We start from the raw sequence: 18,516 nt of genomic DNA on the forward strand, positions 1-18,516 counted from the left end.
AAGTAGATGCTGCGCTTTGCTTACTTTTTTGGTTTCTTGCTTTTTCTTAGCTTTTGGCTTAGAAATACCATTAACATTCACCAATTTCTCATTTTCAAAATAAACAATAAAATATTCTTATTCAACCCAGCAATTCCACTTCTGGGTGTATGTCTAAAAAATTCAAAGCAAGAACTCAAACAAATTTTTTTTAAAAAAGCAGATTCAGTTTATCTGTATACTCATGTTTAAAGCAGCATCATTCACAATAGCCAAAAGGTGGCTATTCATAAGTTCACCCAGGGATCAATGAATAAACAAAATGTGGTCTTTATACAGAATGCAATATTATTCAATCTTAAAAAGGGAATGTTGACACATGCTATATAATATGGATGAACCTTGATGGCATTATGCTAAGTGAAGTAACCTAGTCATAAGAGGACAAATACTGTATAATTTTGCTTATATGAGATACCAAGAGTGGTCAAATTCATAGAGACACATAGTAGAATGGTGGTTGCCAAGGAATGGGAAAAAAATGAAGAATAGGTCCTTATTGCTTAATGGAGTTTCAGTTTAGGAAGATGAAAATAGTTCTGAAGATGGCGGTGATTACTGCACAGCAATGTGAACATACTTCATGCACTAAACATAAAAATGGTTAAAATGGTAAATTCTGTTTATGTACATTGTATCAGGATTTTAAAAGTTTGTATTCAAATGAATACTTTTCTTACCTTCACATTTACTTAAATACATAAAATGAACAGTATTTGTATGCTTAATAGGGACATCTTAAGAAAATGTTTTCTGACTATCAAGTTTGCAAAACATTAAATTAACTAAGCCCTTACTCTTAAAATTGATTCTTAAATATGTTTTCTTCATATATAATTACATGTGAAGAAAAAATAACAAGGTTGGAAAAACACAAAGATATAAGAAATAAAACTAGGCTTCACTTGACATTTTACTCCCAGAAGCAAAAGGCAAATAGATAAATTTCACCTTCCTTCAATACAGATATCTTTAAACCTAAGCTGTTTTACTATAATATAAAATTGTGTCTCCAATTAATTTTCAAAATCTCAAATGTGATGAGTACAATAATCTTTTAAATATACAGAATTTTACTATTACATATTTGTTTATTTTACAAGAAGTTCAGTTAGAGAATACTTTTAAATTCTTAACTAGGTTTACAAATATCAATTAGGTATTTCTTGGAATATAGTTAAGGCATTAAAAAGACAACAACAACAACTACTCAGAAACCACAAAACATAATTTTCCAGGGATGGGCTGCTCATGCTACAAAAAGAGGAGGAAGGTAGGGAAGGGAATTAAACAGGGAAGAGACAATGTCTGACTGGCCAGTGTATCTGCAAACCTTTACCTAACTCCTACAGCTTCTTTTCTCACTTCTAACTTGGCTATAGTCACGTTATAAACAACTATAGTCACTTAATAAACAACTTGGCTATAAACACTTTAAAAACATCTGCAGCCCCCTTAATCTCTACCACACCACTTGCAAGGAACAAGTGTATTTCTACCTTATATAAAATCCCTCCATAACTTTATGATATATATTTCTACATTTACCATCTCTAGCTCTTTCCCTTCATTTTAATAAAGATACTTATATTACTTCCATCTTAAAAACAAAAAATACCTTTCTTGATCTTATACATCCATTCTACTATAGCCTTTACAGTGAGCAACCTTGAAAGTGCACTCCTCCTCTCTACTATTTCTCCAGTCCTCTGTCAGCCCACTCTCATCTCTCTCTCGTCATGCCACTACACTGCTGGTGCTGAGGTCTCAATGGCAGAACCAAGAGACATTTTTCAGTACCTCCCTTCACATCTGACACATCCACCATAAATCCTCAAAATTGTCTTTTCCTTCAAAGTTATTACTCTATCTGCAATATATTCCAGTTTCTATGTTCTTGGTTAAATAGAATTATTATGGTATATATTCTCATAAACAGAATTTTTACAAAAAATTTAATGAAACCAGAAGTTTGTGGTAGCAAAAGATTTAAAAACAGTTATTAAACTTAAAGATAAATTACACATTTTAAACAAAAACTCTAATATTCTAAATTTGCTCATTTTCTTGGTAGGGGGAGGGGTGGTGGAGAGGGAGAGAGAGAGAATCTTAAGCAGGTTCTATGCCCACAGCAATGAGCCCAATGTGGGGCTTGATCTCATTACCTCACAACCCGGAGGTAACTCAAGCAGAAATCAAGATGCCCAATGGACTGAGCCCCCTCGGCACCCCACTCACCTTCTGTTTGATGAAAGGTAGCTGTATTACATTTTCTGCAAATGCTAGGAAACCAAACCTTTTCTTCAAGAAAAGTATATTTTGACAACAAATGTGAAAATGCTTTTTGAAAGGAAATCATGTTATATAGAAAGCATACTGAAAAAATGTCCATTACTGCCTGAAGTAAATAAATTAGTAATTAATAAAATTAATTAAAACACTTGCATATCAGAATACTTCAAAAAGTTGGAGAATAAATTTTTATCTTAAATCTAAAAAGAATTTAAGTAGTTTTTGAGCCTTTTATAAACTTTTTTTTTCATTTCCCCCCTAATCCCTATTATAAACTTTCAAAAATAAGCCTTCCAGTTAATCTGTAAGAACAAATACCTGACATCAGGAAAGAGGGCAATTACTAGCAGATTTCAACAAGAACCTCTGAACTATTAGCAAACAGAATTGAAAAGTATCATGATTTAAGTAAATAAAACCAATGTTAACACCATTTTCATTTGGAACCATGTATCTTTATAAGGTATCTTTTCACCTATGAAAGCTAATAAAATCTAGTATTCAAATAACTGCACACAATTCCTTTATTATTACATATTTTGAATAATTATACTTTGCCTATGAGACTGCAAGTTAGTTAAAAGTAGAGACTTGTTTCATCTTTGTAACCTAGCACTTTGACTACATGACATATAACAGTTATGTAATAAATACTGTGTGACTAACCAAAAATATAGGCAAGTACATTAAAATGAAAATATGTACACACATACGTATATATATGTAATAGTGTAATGTCTGGTTAGGTAAACAAAATGTTACCAAAATGGGCTTGACCCAAATCATGATGTTTGCACATCAATTTAATGGTATTTAATGGCTCAACTTGTAATTATAACTTCCTTTTTAAAAAACAAATTATGGGATCCCTGGGTGGCGCAGCGGTTTGGCGCCTGCCTTTGGCCCAGGGCGCGATCCTGGAGACCCGGGATCGAGTCCCACATCGGGCTCCCGGTGTATGGAGCCTGCTTCTCCCTCTGCCTGTGTCTCTGCCTCTCTCTCTCTCTCACTGTGTGCCTATCATAAATAAATAAATAAATAAATAAATAAATAAATAAATAAATAAATAAATAAATAAATAAATAAATAAATAAATAAAAAACAAATTATGACTTTCTTAATTAGCATATGTTCTCATAAATGAAGATATCGGAGTTGCCTTATACAACATGTGAGAATCTTTGCTTTCAAAGTAAATCATCAGTGATATAAGGAATGAATATTAAAATCAACAAACCGTAAAACAAAACTAATAGAAGAACTTTTTTCTGTGACAGAACAATGAATAAATTATCCAGCACAAATGAAACAGTGAAAGTATTAAAAATTAGATTTTCAAAATAGCAAATCAGAAATAAAGCCCAAATAACAATATATTTAAGACAATTTATATTCTCTAATCGCATGAAAAATGTGATGGTTACTTCACATAATTTTTACCAGAGAATAAATTTTCCTTTCATGTTATAATAAACAAAATTTAGCAATAAATCATATAATTATTAATATAATTATTTCCCAATACTAAATTACACTCAGTCCTCCATGGCAGCTAAAGAAGCCCACATTACAATTTTATTTGAAAAAAAATTAGAAAAATAATATTCTATTAGCATCTTTAATTCTAATTGAATCTTTAAAATAGAAAAATAAGCAAAATAAAAGGGACATAAAAGCTGTCCGTGGGGATCTCTGAGTGGCTCAGCGGTTTAGCACCTGCCTTCAGCCCAGGGCACGATCCTGGAGTCTGGGGATTGAGTCCCACATCGGGCTCCCTGCATGTAACCTGCTTCTCCCTCTGCCTGTGTCTCTGCCTCTCTCCCTTTCTTTCTCTCTCTCTCTCTCTCTCTCTCTCTCTCGCTATCTCTCTCAGTGTCTCTCATGAATAAATAAATAAAATCTTAAAAAAAGAAAAAAAAGCTGTTCACAAAAGAATTAAGATCCCGTGTGTGTGTGTGTGTGTGCGTAATTGCTGATATAATAAATTGCTAAAGATTATAATTACTATATTAACTACATTCAGAAAAAATGTTTACCTTATAAAAGCTGAGATATAAATGATTAAATGAAACTACCTGAACTTTATGGATGGTATCTACCAATCTTCTGTGCCCAAACTATATATAGGGTCTTTTTTTCTTAAAATGTTTTGGAATGAATGAATGAATGAATGAATGAATGAATAAATATTGAAAGGGCTGTATGGAACGAAAGAATATAAAATGTACAAAATGGAAGGTATGTTAAAAAAAATGCAGTACTTCTGTAGCAAACGGTATCACCATTTTTCTTTTTCAGAAACATTTTACATCCTGGAAAATTTGCTCCCGCAGTTTCTGGTTTATGTTTACCTTAATCATGTAAGTGATGACATCTAAAAATGTATCCATGTTCTATTGATTGTATTCTAATAGTGCTTAAGAAGAAAAAAGCAACTATACTACTTAAAAGATCAAAAAATAAATAAAATAAACAAAGCCAAATTTAGAAGCCAAACGATCCCACTTGATACCTACCTCCTGGAAATGCCATTAGTCAGACATTTATGGCTACAGGATTTGGAGGACAGGGGTGATGAAGTTGGGGACAAGTTGAGGGGAGCAATCAAACTGTTGATGATCTCTGTCAACTGTGCACTCTGCAAGAAAACAATGAACCTTTACTACTGCTAAGCAAGAAATGTGAGTTGTCTCATACTTTTTGTAAATGCTTATATTTTAGTTAACATTTTAATCTACCAAGATGATTTATACCACTACAAATTTTTCTACTTTTATAAAGTAAATCTACATTTTAAAGTATCCTATCTTTTCTATATCCATTTTTGTTACAGTTCCTTTATCTATACATCCTATCCTCCCAAAATATTTGAATTTAGCTTATAGCATCTAGAGAGTATTTTAAGGCAGACAAGTTAATAATAACAAAATTATAACTGTAATTTATTAAGTGCCTACTATGTGCCAGCCACCACACAAAGCACTAAATTAGATTATTTCTAATCTGTATTAGATTAACCTGCAAAGAGGCTGATAGTTAATATTAGAACTACTAATATTACTAGTATTAAGATCAATTACATTGATTTTAGAAAACTGAAGCAAAAAAAAAGATTAAGCAGCTTGAATAAGGAATATAAAGTTGGTAAGAAATGAAGCTAGGATTCAAATTCAGACTCGAAACCAATGCCACAGTTTCTTAATGTTTTTCCTAACTTAAAAAATATCAGGTTCTTACAAAATTTTCATTGATCCTTATTCCCAACTTATATATACATAATATATTTGTAATATATAATAAATATCAAAAATTTTAAATTATTCTCAAAACAACAACCTATAACAGTCATAACAAACACAGCCCACAACAGTGGAAACAGTATGTTTCTACAAAAGAATGACAACTATTTTCATTACACACCTAATCTCTCTAGACTGTTTTTTGTGTATATGTGAGCATGAGAGTATATACAACATGCATATACACGCATAGAAACATAGTTTTAGTTACATCATGCCACATCAATTTTCTAAAACCTGATTTTCTCACTTAATGTATGATTTTTTAAAAAACATATAAACCTATTTCACCAATTTTATTAATTGAAAGATATTGCATTATCAGAGGGGTACATGAAATAATTATTTTTAAATTTTTCATTTGTATGAAACTAATAACACGCTTTTAGAAAAAATGAGACTAAAGAATATGATAGAAGTAAATCTAATATTTGAATTCCTCAAAGTCTTTGAAAAAGACCCTAAAATATTTTCACAATTTATTTTCTTGAAAAATACATACCTCATGACTTCATTTTAAAAATTATTACTCATTTTTAGATTAAAGCCCATTTTCAAAATCAATACAGATTCTTTATACACTTAATAACCATTCATTAGCTCAGTCATACAAAGAAATTCATAAAGTATCTCATATTTTTCAGTCTGAAATACTGATACACTCTTCTCATTGTTCCATTGCCAAGAATATCATTAAAAATCATCTAAACCCTGGGAGGTAACTGGATAGGTATGTGTGACTAATTGGCCAAGAACAATATAATCACTAACCAATCCAGCCCCTCCCAAACCTCAAATATCTGAGTCCATGTTTGGGACAAGAAATTCATAATAAAAATAAGAAAAAAGTAAAATTAAGGGAGGCGCAAATTGAACTCTAAACACAAAAACTAATCAACTTGAAAGTTAAAACATTCACTAGCTATTGGATAGCAAGGTTTTTAATGCAAACACACCGATGTGAAATCTATCTTAAATTACTTAAAGTTCTATCATAAAGTCACCTTTTAACTTATGAATAAAATACATTATCTAACAATGCAGGCACACATTAATACTATAAATCAGTAAGTTATTTTTTAAAACTGAAATCAGGGAAGGGGAGGAGGGCAGGGGGTGGGGGTGACTGGGTGGCGGGCACTGAGAGGGGCACTTGACGGGATGAGCACTGGGTGTTATTCTGTATGTTGGCAAATTGAACACCAATAAAAAATAAATTTATTATCAAAAATAAATAAATAAAATAAAACTGAAATCAGTAATCAACTCAATAGTACCTTTGTATTTTAACTGCTAACTTTCTTTTAAGATTTTACTTATTTATTCATGAGAGACAGAGAGAGAGGCAGAGACATAGGCAGAGGGAGAAGCAGATGACCTGCAGGGAGCCAGATGCAGAACTAGATTCCAGGACTGTGGGATCACCACCTGAGCCAAAGGCAGACACTCAAACACTGAGCCACTGAGGTGCCCCAACTGCCAACTCTTTAATTGCTTTTGAGATACATAAATAAATTTTATTTGTTAAACCAAACATTCCTCTATCAAAATTAATTTATTAAAATCATCCAATACTTGATCTATATTTAAGGTCCACTACGGTCAATAAACAGTTATACATCAACAGATTATCTTAAGAACAATATGCATAATATCAGGCTTGCAATCCCTGCCATTTAATTCACAATCCTCTTCAGCAAGTATGTGAAAACAATTTTAATTGGCTTATAAAAACATTATTAGCATATGTTTCAAGAGCAAATGACCTGTTCATAGGCAGTTTGCCAAAGACCTCTACAAGAGATCACTGCTGTCCCTTTCTTATCCTTTTGCTCTACTCTCCCTATATGTAGAGGCATTGTCATTGATCTCGTAACTCCTGGTTCCCTTCTCTTTCAAAGCATCTGGCACTCCTGTCAGCAACGGGACCAAAAATAAACATGACACCCAGGGCCAACTTCATGGATAAGCAGTCGCATAGCGCTGCCCTCAGAAGGATCCTATGTTTGGTTAATGCCCTGCTGTCATGGACTTAAATCTCTTCAAAATTGTTTCTAACAAAAAACTATGAAATATTATTTTGCACTGGACCCTGTAAATTAGCCAGTTCTAATATTAACTCAGGTCTAATAAAACAAATTGGTGCTACCAAGGAGAAAGAAAAAAATATTAAAAAATCTCTTTCCAAAGGATAAGTAGTGACCTACAGGTAGAGAAAACAGAAGACCTGACTGACCAAGCAAATACATTATGCTGGAGTGTGAAACAATAAGGGCTAAACTGAAAGGGAAGTGACAGTATGGGATGAAGAGAGAGAAAAGAGAGGGAAGTGGGAACATAACCAACACTATTTAAAATATCACTTATATGGTAAAATGTATTCCAATTTAATATTAGATAATTAAAAAATAACTTTCTGAATTACAAAATATTCATAAAAGTATTTTGATTATGCATTGGAACAATTATGCAATTAAGGAAAATGCTAGGCAAATGTAAGTTTAACAAATACGTGGTGAGAGGCATTGCACCATACTCTGACTTACCAAGAATAAAATAGTAGTAACCTAATACTAAATTATTTCACAGTATATGTTAGGAAAAACCCTGAAAAATTAGATGTGGACCGGCATGAAACCACCTTCCTGGAACAAGGGAATCCTGCTGCTGTGATTCCAACTGGGTATATTCCAACAGATTCAGACTGGTTGCAAGTTAACAAACTCCTAGAAAGCCAGGTTTGTTCAAGAGCCACTAAAGTCTGAATAAAAATAAATGGTGTGATTTCCAAGGATGGATAGAGTAATTAAACTTCTGGAGTCATCCATAATAGAATTTAAATATCAGGAAAAGCTTTAGAATCAAAATAATTTGTTAGGGGTTTATTTGCCATTTATTTACATAACTGCTTTTTTAATGAAATAATTCATATTCTAGTATCTTTCACTAAAAATCTCTATCAATAAATTGATTAGACAACCGTTCAAATCTGTTAAGTGGTTTGGTATCACTGTTCTTTCCTCATGAAAAAAATTCCAGTGAAGAGCAATTTTGTTAGAAAAAAGATTTTCCAATCCTAGTATAAATGAGTTATCATCCTATGGCTGTGTACCAATATTTTATATGTTTAAATAATCTTAATTATATCAATGTTATAAGAGAGACTCATCATATACCACATTTTAATTGTATTTAATGTCAAATGGCAAACCTTAATAGCCAATATCCTGAGCAGACATACAAGTTTATTTGAATGGTTTATAAAATTGATTAAAAGTTATTTCATGCCATTCACATATTACTTTTATTTCACATTACCTGTTTTTCTATGTTGCGAAGAAGCAGTGTAGGGCTACTTGGTGACATTTCAAGATCTTGTTCTGGTAAAGGATCTTGACTTTCTTGGGGAACCTGGAGAGTCCCTGTAGTATTTAATGAAGCTGCTTGGTCAGCAAATTGTATTTGTTTTTTCAAAATGTCTTTTGGAAGTTGACAGTCTTCTAGGATCACTATCTCCTAGGCAAACAGTAATTAAAGAGTTAAAATGAAAACAAATTGACTGCTAAATCAACTTCAACATTACAATGCACTTGAAACTATGCTTCTTCTTATCACCTGGACATCAGAAAGTACACTTGAAAGTAGAGTCTAACTGTAAAAAAATTGGCTGATTTAAAATGTGTAGCTAAAACAACATGTATGCCTGATGAGTTAGGCTTGTAAATATTGTCATAAATTATATATATGAAGTTATTTTTCTTCTTATTGGCTTAGTTATTAGTAGTAAAAGCATGACACATTTAAAATAAAGGCTTATATGCAGAATATGAACATTTCACATGGAAATTTAGAACACTTCCTCATATAATCTTCAGGTATTTTGGTCACCAGCATTTCCATTTGAGTACTCCCAGTTTCATAAATTAAAATACCAAACTTACAAACATCCAAACAACATTCTGACTTCAAACTATCTTTTCAGAGCACTCTAAGGAGTTCCAACTCTGTTGCTGCCAGCCAGCAACCATGGGCAGGACTGTACTATTGAGAAAAAGTATTCTCTAGGCCAAACTGTTGCTTACAAGGTAGATGAGTTAATAATAAAGACACAAATTGTCAACTGTGATGGGGTATTTTCTCAAATATAAGTAACTAGAGGAAAGAGTAGAGATCTAGTTGCTTTGTCCTCCCCGTGTACCATTCATTCACACACACTTATAACTAGCTTGCTAAATATGCTTCCATATTCCTAGATTCTTCACTCCAACTGTTCTCACTCTTAGGCCCCTCAATGACAATGAAGACAGAAGAGAAAGGAGGAAAAAGAATGCACAGATACAATCTTAACAGTTTCATTATCACTTCTTACAGTAAAACTTTTTCCCTCCCTGTTCCTTCTACCACTTCCCCCCTGCAAAGAATAATATGTATGATCACATAATGTATAATGTATGTATGTGTGTGTGCAGATATGGTTATTTTGCAAAATGCCAATAAGGTCCTAATAGGCTAATTGGAAAGGTATTAAATGCCTATGTGGCTAAAATAGTATATTCTTGTAATGAAAAACAGATTAAAACATTAAGATAAGTGTATAGTATTTCGAAATAGAACAAATTAAAAAACTGGTATGGACCAGCTTATATTATATATAAGTGCTATTTGTAGGATGGAAACTGCCTTTAAATTATAAAATTATAGATGAACAGTTTTAACTTACCCTAAAATTTGGAGAATATATCACTTTAGCATGAACATATTAGGTATTGTATCAAACATATTTTATTATTTTACAATAATATATTATCACTGCTGTGTGGTAAAAGTAACAAATAATTTATTATTGTTGTTATTATTTTTAACTTATAATTCTAACAATGCTAATAACTTTTACAAAAAAGAGATCTAATTGTTGGTCCCATCTCAATGACTATTTTCCTATAATGCACAAATATGGCTGTCAAGAAATCTGAAGAAATATATATTTTTTTAAATTTTTGTTTCACTTGATATTTTAAAAGTTAAAGTAGACTTGGGGCGCCTGGGTATTGCAGTTGGTTAGGCATCCGGCTCTTGGTTTCAGGTCAGGTCATGATCTAGTCAGGTCAGGTAGGGTCATAGGATCTAGTCCCATGTCAGGCTCTGTGCTCAGCGTGGAATCTGCTTGAGATTCTTTCTTCCTCTTCCCCTCCTGTGTTCTCTCTCAAATAAATAAATATATTTTAAGAAGTATATTTGATTTGGTATCATCAATCTCAAAAGCTCTTGAAAGTATCTGAAATGTCCATTCAAAATTTGTACAAGTGTCTGCTTGTAAAATAAGTACAAGTTTTCATCATATCAATTTAGCTGTAATTCCCTTTGGTTTGATTACAGTTTATTTTATGGGCCAGGCTGTGAATTAGCCTAGTTTCATAACCTTATTAATAATGTTGTATATATGGAAGAACTGATTCTGAATTTCAAAAGGTCAATTTTCAAACCTTTAAAATACTATCTTGGGATCCCTGGGTGGCGCAGCGGTTTGGCGCCTGCCTTTGGCCCAGGGCGCGATCCTGGAGACCCGGGATCGAATCCCACATCAGGCTCCCGGTGCATGGAGCCTGCTTCTCACTCTGCCTATGTCTCTGCCTCTCTCTCTCTCTCACTGTGTGCCTATCATAAATAAATAAAATAAAATAAAAATTAAAAAAAAATAAAAATAAAAATAAAAAAATAAAAAAAATAAAATAAAATAAAATACTATCTTTTTAGAAGTAGGGGGCCTGCTACAGTTAGTTCAATGAAAAGTAATATTTTAAAAATTCGACCAGAAAGACATTCATAATCAAGTCCATAATCTATTTCTCCTTAAATTGTTACCCTAGACAAAGCTCTCACAAATGGCCAAGAATAGAGTAAAAAGGGGAAAAGATTAAATACTTTAAAGACATTATAGAGATAGTTTCAGTTCTTAAAAATCAGGAAAAAGAATATATGTATGTTGGGTCACCATGATGTACACTTAAACATCTTAAAATTTTGTCAGTCATAGCTGAATAAAGCTGAATTAAAAAAAAAAACTCAGGAAAAGAACAGTCTAATCATAGATAAAACAAGGTAAACAACAAAGACATAAAACATTTTTTTAGTAAGATGAACTGCAATAACTGAGACAAATGAAAACACTACCATAAGATGAAAGCAAGTCAACTGCTCCAGAGAAAACAACTATTCCTGATAATAGCACTATAGAGCTCCTTATGCCACTCCCAGGGTCCTCATAGAGAAGATACAGCATAAAAAAATAAATAATTGCCTCAGCAACATCTTCAGTATTTATATAAAGTCACCAAAGCTAATTTTTTTAATTAATTGAAAAATTTTAAAGGCACAAAATTACAATTTAAAATGTAGAAGATTTTATCACAAGATAACAAAAGAAACTTAAAAGAGAAACCATTTAATATAAGATAGCTAGCTTCTCAACTAAAAACACCCCTATTTTAGTACTTTTCTGAAAGTGATAAGAGGTTATTGTTTTAGTAAAAGCTTAACCAAACAAAAGGAGAAACATGGAAGTTGTAATGTGTTGACAAACTGTTGGAAGAACAAGGAAGGAATGCCGCTAATATTGAATTTCTTTTCTGTAAAAATTTTAACGTAAGTTAGACCACCCCAATATGTCAAAGAAGGGGAAAATGACAGCTTAATGACCCAAAACATGTAGATCTACCAGTAAATCTACTCAGTGTTTCTTTTTTTTTTTTTTTTTTTGGATGTTATTTAATCATTCATGAGAGACACAGAGAGAGAGGCAGAGACACAGGCAGAGGAAGAAGCAGGCCTGAGCCTGATGCAGCACTCCATCCATGACCCCGGGGTCCCTCTCTGAGCTGAGGGCAGAGGCTCTGAGCCATCCAGGCATCTCTCTGCTGAGTGTTTCCTGACCAGCGTTACCAAGTAGCACTTACTTAAACACGATATTTACAAAAAAACACCACTCAACCTCTTTCTCTTACCTGTATCTCTTATTTACCTGAAAAGGATTTTTTTTTAAACTTTCAAAATAAATTAAATAGAAAATTCATTCAAGATAACATTAACCATATGTCTCAATTTAATTACAATAACTCAAGAAACTAAAAGAGCAAAGAAAGTGCTATTTTCTCTATTTAGTATAATAGTTCAACTAAACTGCACATAAATAAGCAATTAAACATCTTGATTAATTCCCAAGAAATGTAAGGAGAAACTACTAAAATAAGTTATTAAAATGACTTAATGACATTTTCCATAGAGTAAATATGTGATTCTTAAGAAAACAGAGGGCCAGATACATATCTAGCCTGAACCAATAAAAATGTAAAGTCATATAAATTATTACTGGGAAGTTAGATTTCTTTCCTAAAAATAATTTATCCCCCTAGATGTTACATGAACAAACTTTTAAAAATGCTTAAACAAGTATACAGCACTGTTTACAACACACAAGTCATAAAATATGAACTTTCTCAAGTCATAAAATATGAAACAGACTGTGCAGATTCAAGTATAAAACTTAGTCATCAATTTAGCTAGGAATCCACTTCTTTAGAAATTTCCAAATTATTTAAACTTGACTTGTTCTGAGACTTCTGTTTACTACAAAAATGCTTGTGATATATCCTTTATTTTTTTGTGTGTGATATATCAGAGAGGAGAAATTATCTGATGATTCTGAAAGAATTGGGAAATCAATACAACTGAAGGCTTCAGTGAAGACAGTTAAAATGAGAAACACTAACTACTTTCATTAGGAAATTATTCTTGAACATAGTTTCCTCAAATCCAACAGATAGAACAGGTAATAAGCCTCAGGTTTTATGTCTATCCTTCTATTCACCTTCCTATAGACATCACCAACCAACTTCTACAATTCATTCCTTCCTATTTCCTCTCCCATCCTTACACAACTCATACTTTCCACTCCTTTGAATATCGCTCTATTTTGTCATTCCAAAAACATATTATGTTGTTTCATTCTTTCAAACCGTCAAGGAATGCCCTCTTCCTGTTCTACTGGTTCATCAAGCAAACTATTATTTATCTTCCAAAATCATACTAAGGTATCACCTCTTTACTGATGTTTTCTCTGACCAGTTAATCCCTAAAAAAAGAGTTAATGTATTCCCTCTATGCCACTCCTATATCTTATTAAAAACATGTATCATTGTACCTATTACCTTAAATCACAATTATTTATATGATCTATCTCCCCTATCAGAATATAAACTTATGATTGTACCTAAAACTTACTTATCTTTACTTATGTGCAGTCCCTAGGTAATGTTGGGCTAACCACATGGATGACTGTATGGTTAAAAACTCTGATTCGTTTCCTTCTCAGCTTTTTCTTTTCAAACCAATCACCATCAACCTTAGAATATTATCTCCATTATGTCCACCGATTCATGAGGTAGAATACAGTTTTCCATAAAAACGTTACAAAAACATATTTAGTAATATTTAAATTAAATAGTATTTTATGGGATTGTTATGAGAACTCTTTATATTATTGCTTCAATGGGAAAATATACTTTGAGTTCCAAGCAAACAGCTTATAATTTGGGGGAAACAGTGTTTCTTTAAGCTAGGAAAATCCCATGTTACATTTCTCCTGGTTGGCATTAAAACAATATCTACTTGTGCAATCATTTGCTTATACATTTCTAAAAATGTAAGAACTCCGTGAGTTTTGTTCATCACTGTATAACTTAAGCACATATTTCTCTAACAACTATGGGAAAGGAAAAATGGGCGAGTGAAGGAAAGGAGGAGGGAAGGCAGAAAATAAGACAGGAAGAAGAAGTAAATGAATTTTATTTAAAAATTGCTACAATATAATAACTTTAACTCCCATTTCTACTGAAATAACTCCAAATCTCTATCCTCTTATAAACCTACCTTCTCCAATAAAACCTACATTCTCCAATAATTCTTATTTTCAACTCTTTAGAGAACACCTCAATATGAGCATCTGACAGAATTTTTAAGTCAATGTATGAGAAAGTTTATTTCTATCAACTGTCTTATGAAACAAGCACTTTTTTTCCCTTCTATAAAAACAGGTCAATAACTAGGAGGGGAGATAATGGTGATGATTACACAACTATATATTTGTCAAAATTCAGTGAATTACAAAAAAAAAGTGTCTTCTGAGAACAAGATAAACAAAATAAAGATAAACCCATAACTAAATATCTATTAGCAAAAAAACTGTACAACATCAAATAAACAAAAAAAATTGTTTTTAAGTTATCAGATAGAAAAGACAAAGTACCTACAAAGGAAAAATAATTCCACTGACAGACTGCTCAGCAGTATCAAAGAAAACAGTGAAATAGGATCTTTAAAAGGCAAAATAACCATCAAATTAGAATTTTATATTGACCTAAAGTATCACTGACGAGTGAGGGTTAAATAAAGGTATTTTGAGACATAAATTACTAAAAAATATATTTCAGCAAAATGTAAACCAAGAAAGAAAAAGTAGTGTAGAAGAGACAACAAACTTCCCAGTATCCACTTTCCTCTTTCTCTTTTTTTTTTAACTCAGAACTCCACTCCTACTGGAGTTTTATCTATAAATACAACTTCTTATCTTAAAACTGTATTATTCACCTTCCCTCCTATATATCTAGCTGCAGACATGTGCCTAAATTTGGGCCAATGAATGTGACACAAAGTAGTACAACTTCCAAGTCGTCTCTCACTTAAAGACAAACTATGCTGCACTTCTAACTTCCCAAGGGCCAAAATAACAGATGACTACAACACTGTTTAACAGTGCAGTCAACCCTAGTCATTACCCTAGAGTATAAGAGAGCAGCAAAAGAGAAAAAAAAAAACAAGTTGCTCCACCAGCCACTATTCACTTCCTCGCTTTTGAAGTGTTATATACCTTTATAAAGCTGCAATATTTGGCAGTTTCCTTGTTATAGCAGCTTACCCTGTAAACTAACTTTATAGATAGAGCACAAAAGAATCGAAAGCATATTTTTAATAAAATTAGTTAGAAATATAATTACTGACTGCAAAAAAAAGCAACTAGATTGTAGTAGATACATTCAATGAGTATTTAGAAAGTATTAAAATTCATGTTGTAAGTAAAAAAGAATATAAAAATACTGAGTACTTTTTATTGTTAGGATTACTTTTAGTTAAGAAATATATTAAAAATTAGGAGTAATGACAAAGAATAATGAATAGCTTCTAAACCAGCAGAGGGAACAGAAAAGAACAAAGCAAATTCTACCAATTCAACGAGAGGTAAAAAAAACAAGACATAAATACAAAGAGAGGAGAATAAGGGCAAATTAAGAATAAAAACTGATCAGAGTTGATTTTTGAATCTAGCAATTCACAGTTTATAAAAAGAAATACCTAAAATAATAAAAAATTTGTATCTATGAAACAGCATTACTTCAAAAAGAAAGAAGCAAAAACTAACAGAATTACCATAAGAAACTGAAAAATTCATAATGATAGGGGAAATTTTAACAAATCTATACCATAAATGGAATGATCAAGAAGTATAAACAAAAATATATACCATAAATGGAATGATCAAGAAGTATAAACAAAAATATAGCAGATATATACAATGAAGTCAATAGGTTTAATAAAGAATTCTATATTGAACACATAAAGAATATGCATTTTTTCTGTTATATATACTAAAATAATGAAAAGATAAGCTACAAAATGAGAGATCTGTAATATTTATAACTGATCAAGAACAGTCTCCAAAATTTAAAAGGAATTCACAAACATCTCCACCAACCATTGCCCTCTTCCCCACATTCCACCAAAAAGAGTGAATACAAAAGGTAAATTAATTCTTAGACAAAAAAACACCTGATGGTCAATTACACTGAGGACCAATTCTCAATACTAAGGAACAATTAAATTAAAACAGAAATAAAATAAGATTTCATACTCATTACACTGGAAAAATGAAAAGGTCAAAAATTACAAAACATTGGCAAGGATGTGGAGAAACAGGAGCTCTCATGCACTGCCAATGGCAATATTAATTATCCAATCACATCAGTAAGTATGGGACAGCGGAAGATAGTTGGGCCTAAGATCCAGCATTTCCACTTTTCAGCATATACCAAGAACTCTCCATAGTTCACAAAAAAAAAAAAAAAACAAAAAAGTCATTATAGTATTGTTTTTACTAGATAAAAATAAATAATACATATGTCTATCAATAGAAAATAGGAAAAAAGATAAACATTCCATCATATAACAATTCCATCTCATTCATATAATTAAGTAACATACAGGACCTATAAAATTTATTCTGAACAAAAAGAAGGAAGTCACAGAAGAGTTTGTAACATATATGTCATCAACGTAGACTGTAAAAATCATGGAAAAATAAATACTAGTTGTAGAAACATACATACATCTATGTGCCAATAGTATAAAAACATACATAAAAAATAAATATCAAAACATGCTGGAATCAAAGTAGTGACTACAGCAACAAGGGGAAAGAAAATGGGATCAGGAAGGACTATATAAGTACCTCAACGGTACTGGTAATGCTTTATGACACTAAAAACTAAACCCAAGTTGTAAAAATTTAACATTTAATGAATTTGGAGGTCCATTATATTGCTTTCTAGAGATTTTTATGTGTTTATAATTTTCTTAAAGCAAAACAAAAACTCTAAGGAGATTCAATAAAATATATTCAGAATTTTCCACACATATTAAAATAAATGCCAAAAAAGTAGTTTATAAAAGTGTATCTAATTTCTATTAATTGGAATCCAATGAAGAAGCTGTGAACTGCTCAAATATGATAAAATGATCATGATAAATACAAAGACATTACAATGATAGCTTCAACTAATAGCAACTGATATATCAAAAATGTTAATATTTTAACTACATTGTTATAAAGCCTTGTAACAATTACTTTGTGTGGAGAGATGAGAAACTAAAACAGTAATAATTATTTTTAGATATAAGAATATAGACAATACCTTGGATGCACGAATCTGCCTGTGAACATCCGTGAGTTGTTGGATTTTGTATTCTAGCTCTGAAATTTGGGCTTGAAGCCATGTCCATCGGCTGCCAACTCTTGCTCTGTCTACAAGCCACTTCCATTCAGTACTACAGTTACTGTGAATAAGACAAACACTGTTAGTCAAAGAACAAAAGTAATCAAGTTTTCACAGACTACTTAATAAATTCCTTGAATCCTGCCATATAATCCCGAATTCCTTTATAAAACATCCAATTACATGAAAGAAGAATCAGAAATCAACTTCTTATCAAAGAAAAAGACTTAACTTCCTTATCTTTCTATCCCATAAACAGGTGTTTTTATTATTATATATCTAGTAATAAGATAATCTCCTCTGCTACTTAACATTTTATTAGTATGAACAAGGGCTGAAATAGGAATGGGCCAAGAAAAGAAAGGAAACAGGAATGATAATACTAACACCACGTATAAACTGTTACATGAAGCTCTTATATGTAAGCAGAAGTACCGGATAAGTCATTTGAGAACTATGCTAGATCTAAATCTATGTAACAAACCAGAATACTCAATTTTATTATATGCAATTTTCATTTGTTAAAACAGTGGTCACTGTTACCTAATTACCTAAAATCAATTTAAATATACTGTCACAAAGTGTCAGCTTGTTAAAACCTGATTCCCAGGATTCATAGTCCAAAGATAACAAAATATTTAAAGACTTTCTGTCATATTTGAAAATAACGGTTGAACCCTAGCTCCTCTATCTTTTGGCAGTGGCACTGCTCTAATCCATACTTTGTGAGATTATAAATTAATTACTTTGTGAAAATATTCTAACCACTCCAACTAGAAAACAAT

At 31.7% G+C, this 18,516-nt stretch overlaps 1 protein-coding gene across 8 annotated transcripts in view; it reads right to left on the reverse strand.

The window, feature by feature from the left end:
• KANSL1L (KAT8 regulatory NSL complex subunit 1 like) overlaps nucleotides 1–18,516 on the reverse strand; it is a 132,918-nt gene that overhangs the window by 73,742 nt on the left and 40,660 nt on the right. For all 8 annotated transcript variants that reach the window (XM_055345552.1, XM_055345557.1, XM_055345556.1 and 5 more), the window contains 3 exons: nucleotides 17,651–17,792; nucleotides 8,949–9,146; nucleotides 4,848–4,969 (listed from right to left, as the gene is read on the reverse strand). In XM_055345552.1, the coding sequence (XP_055201527.1) occupies nucleotides 4,848–4,969; nucleotides 8,949–9,146; nucleotides 17,651–17,792 (462 nt within the window). The remainder of the gene's footprint in view (nucleotides 1–4,847; nucleotides 4,970–8,948; nucleotides 9,147–17,650; nucleotides 17,793–18,516) is intronic.

Source organism: Nyctereutes procyonoides, unplaced genomic scaffold (genome assembly GCF_905146905.1).
Source record: "Nyctereutes procyonoides isolate TBG_1078 unplaced genomic scaffold, NYPRO_anot_genome, whole genome shotgun sequence".
NCBI classification, from domain to species: domain Eukaryota; kingdom Metazoa; phylum Chordata; class Mammalia; order Carnivora; family Canidae; genus Nyctereutes; species Nyctereutes procyonoides.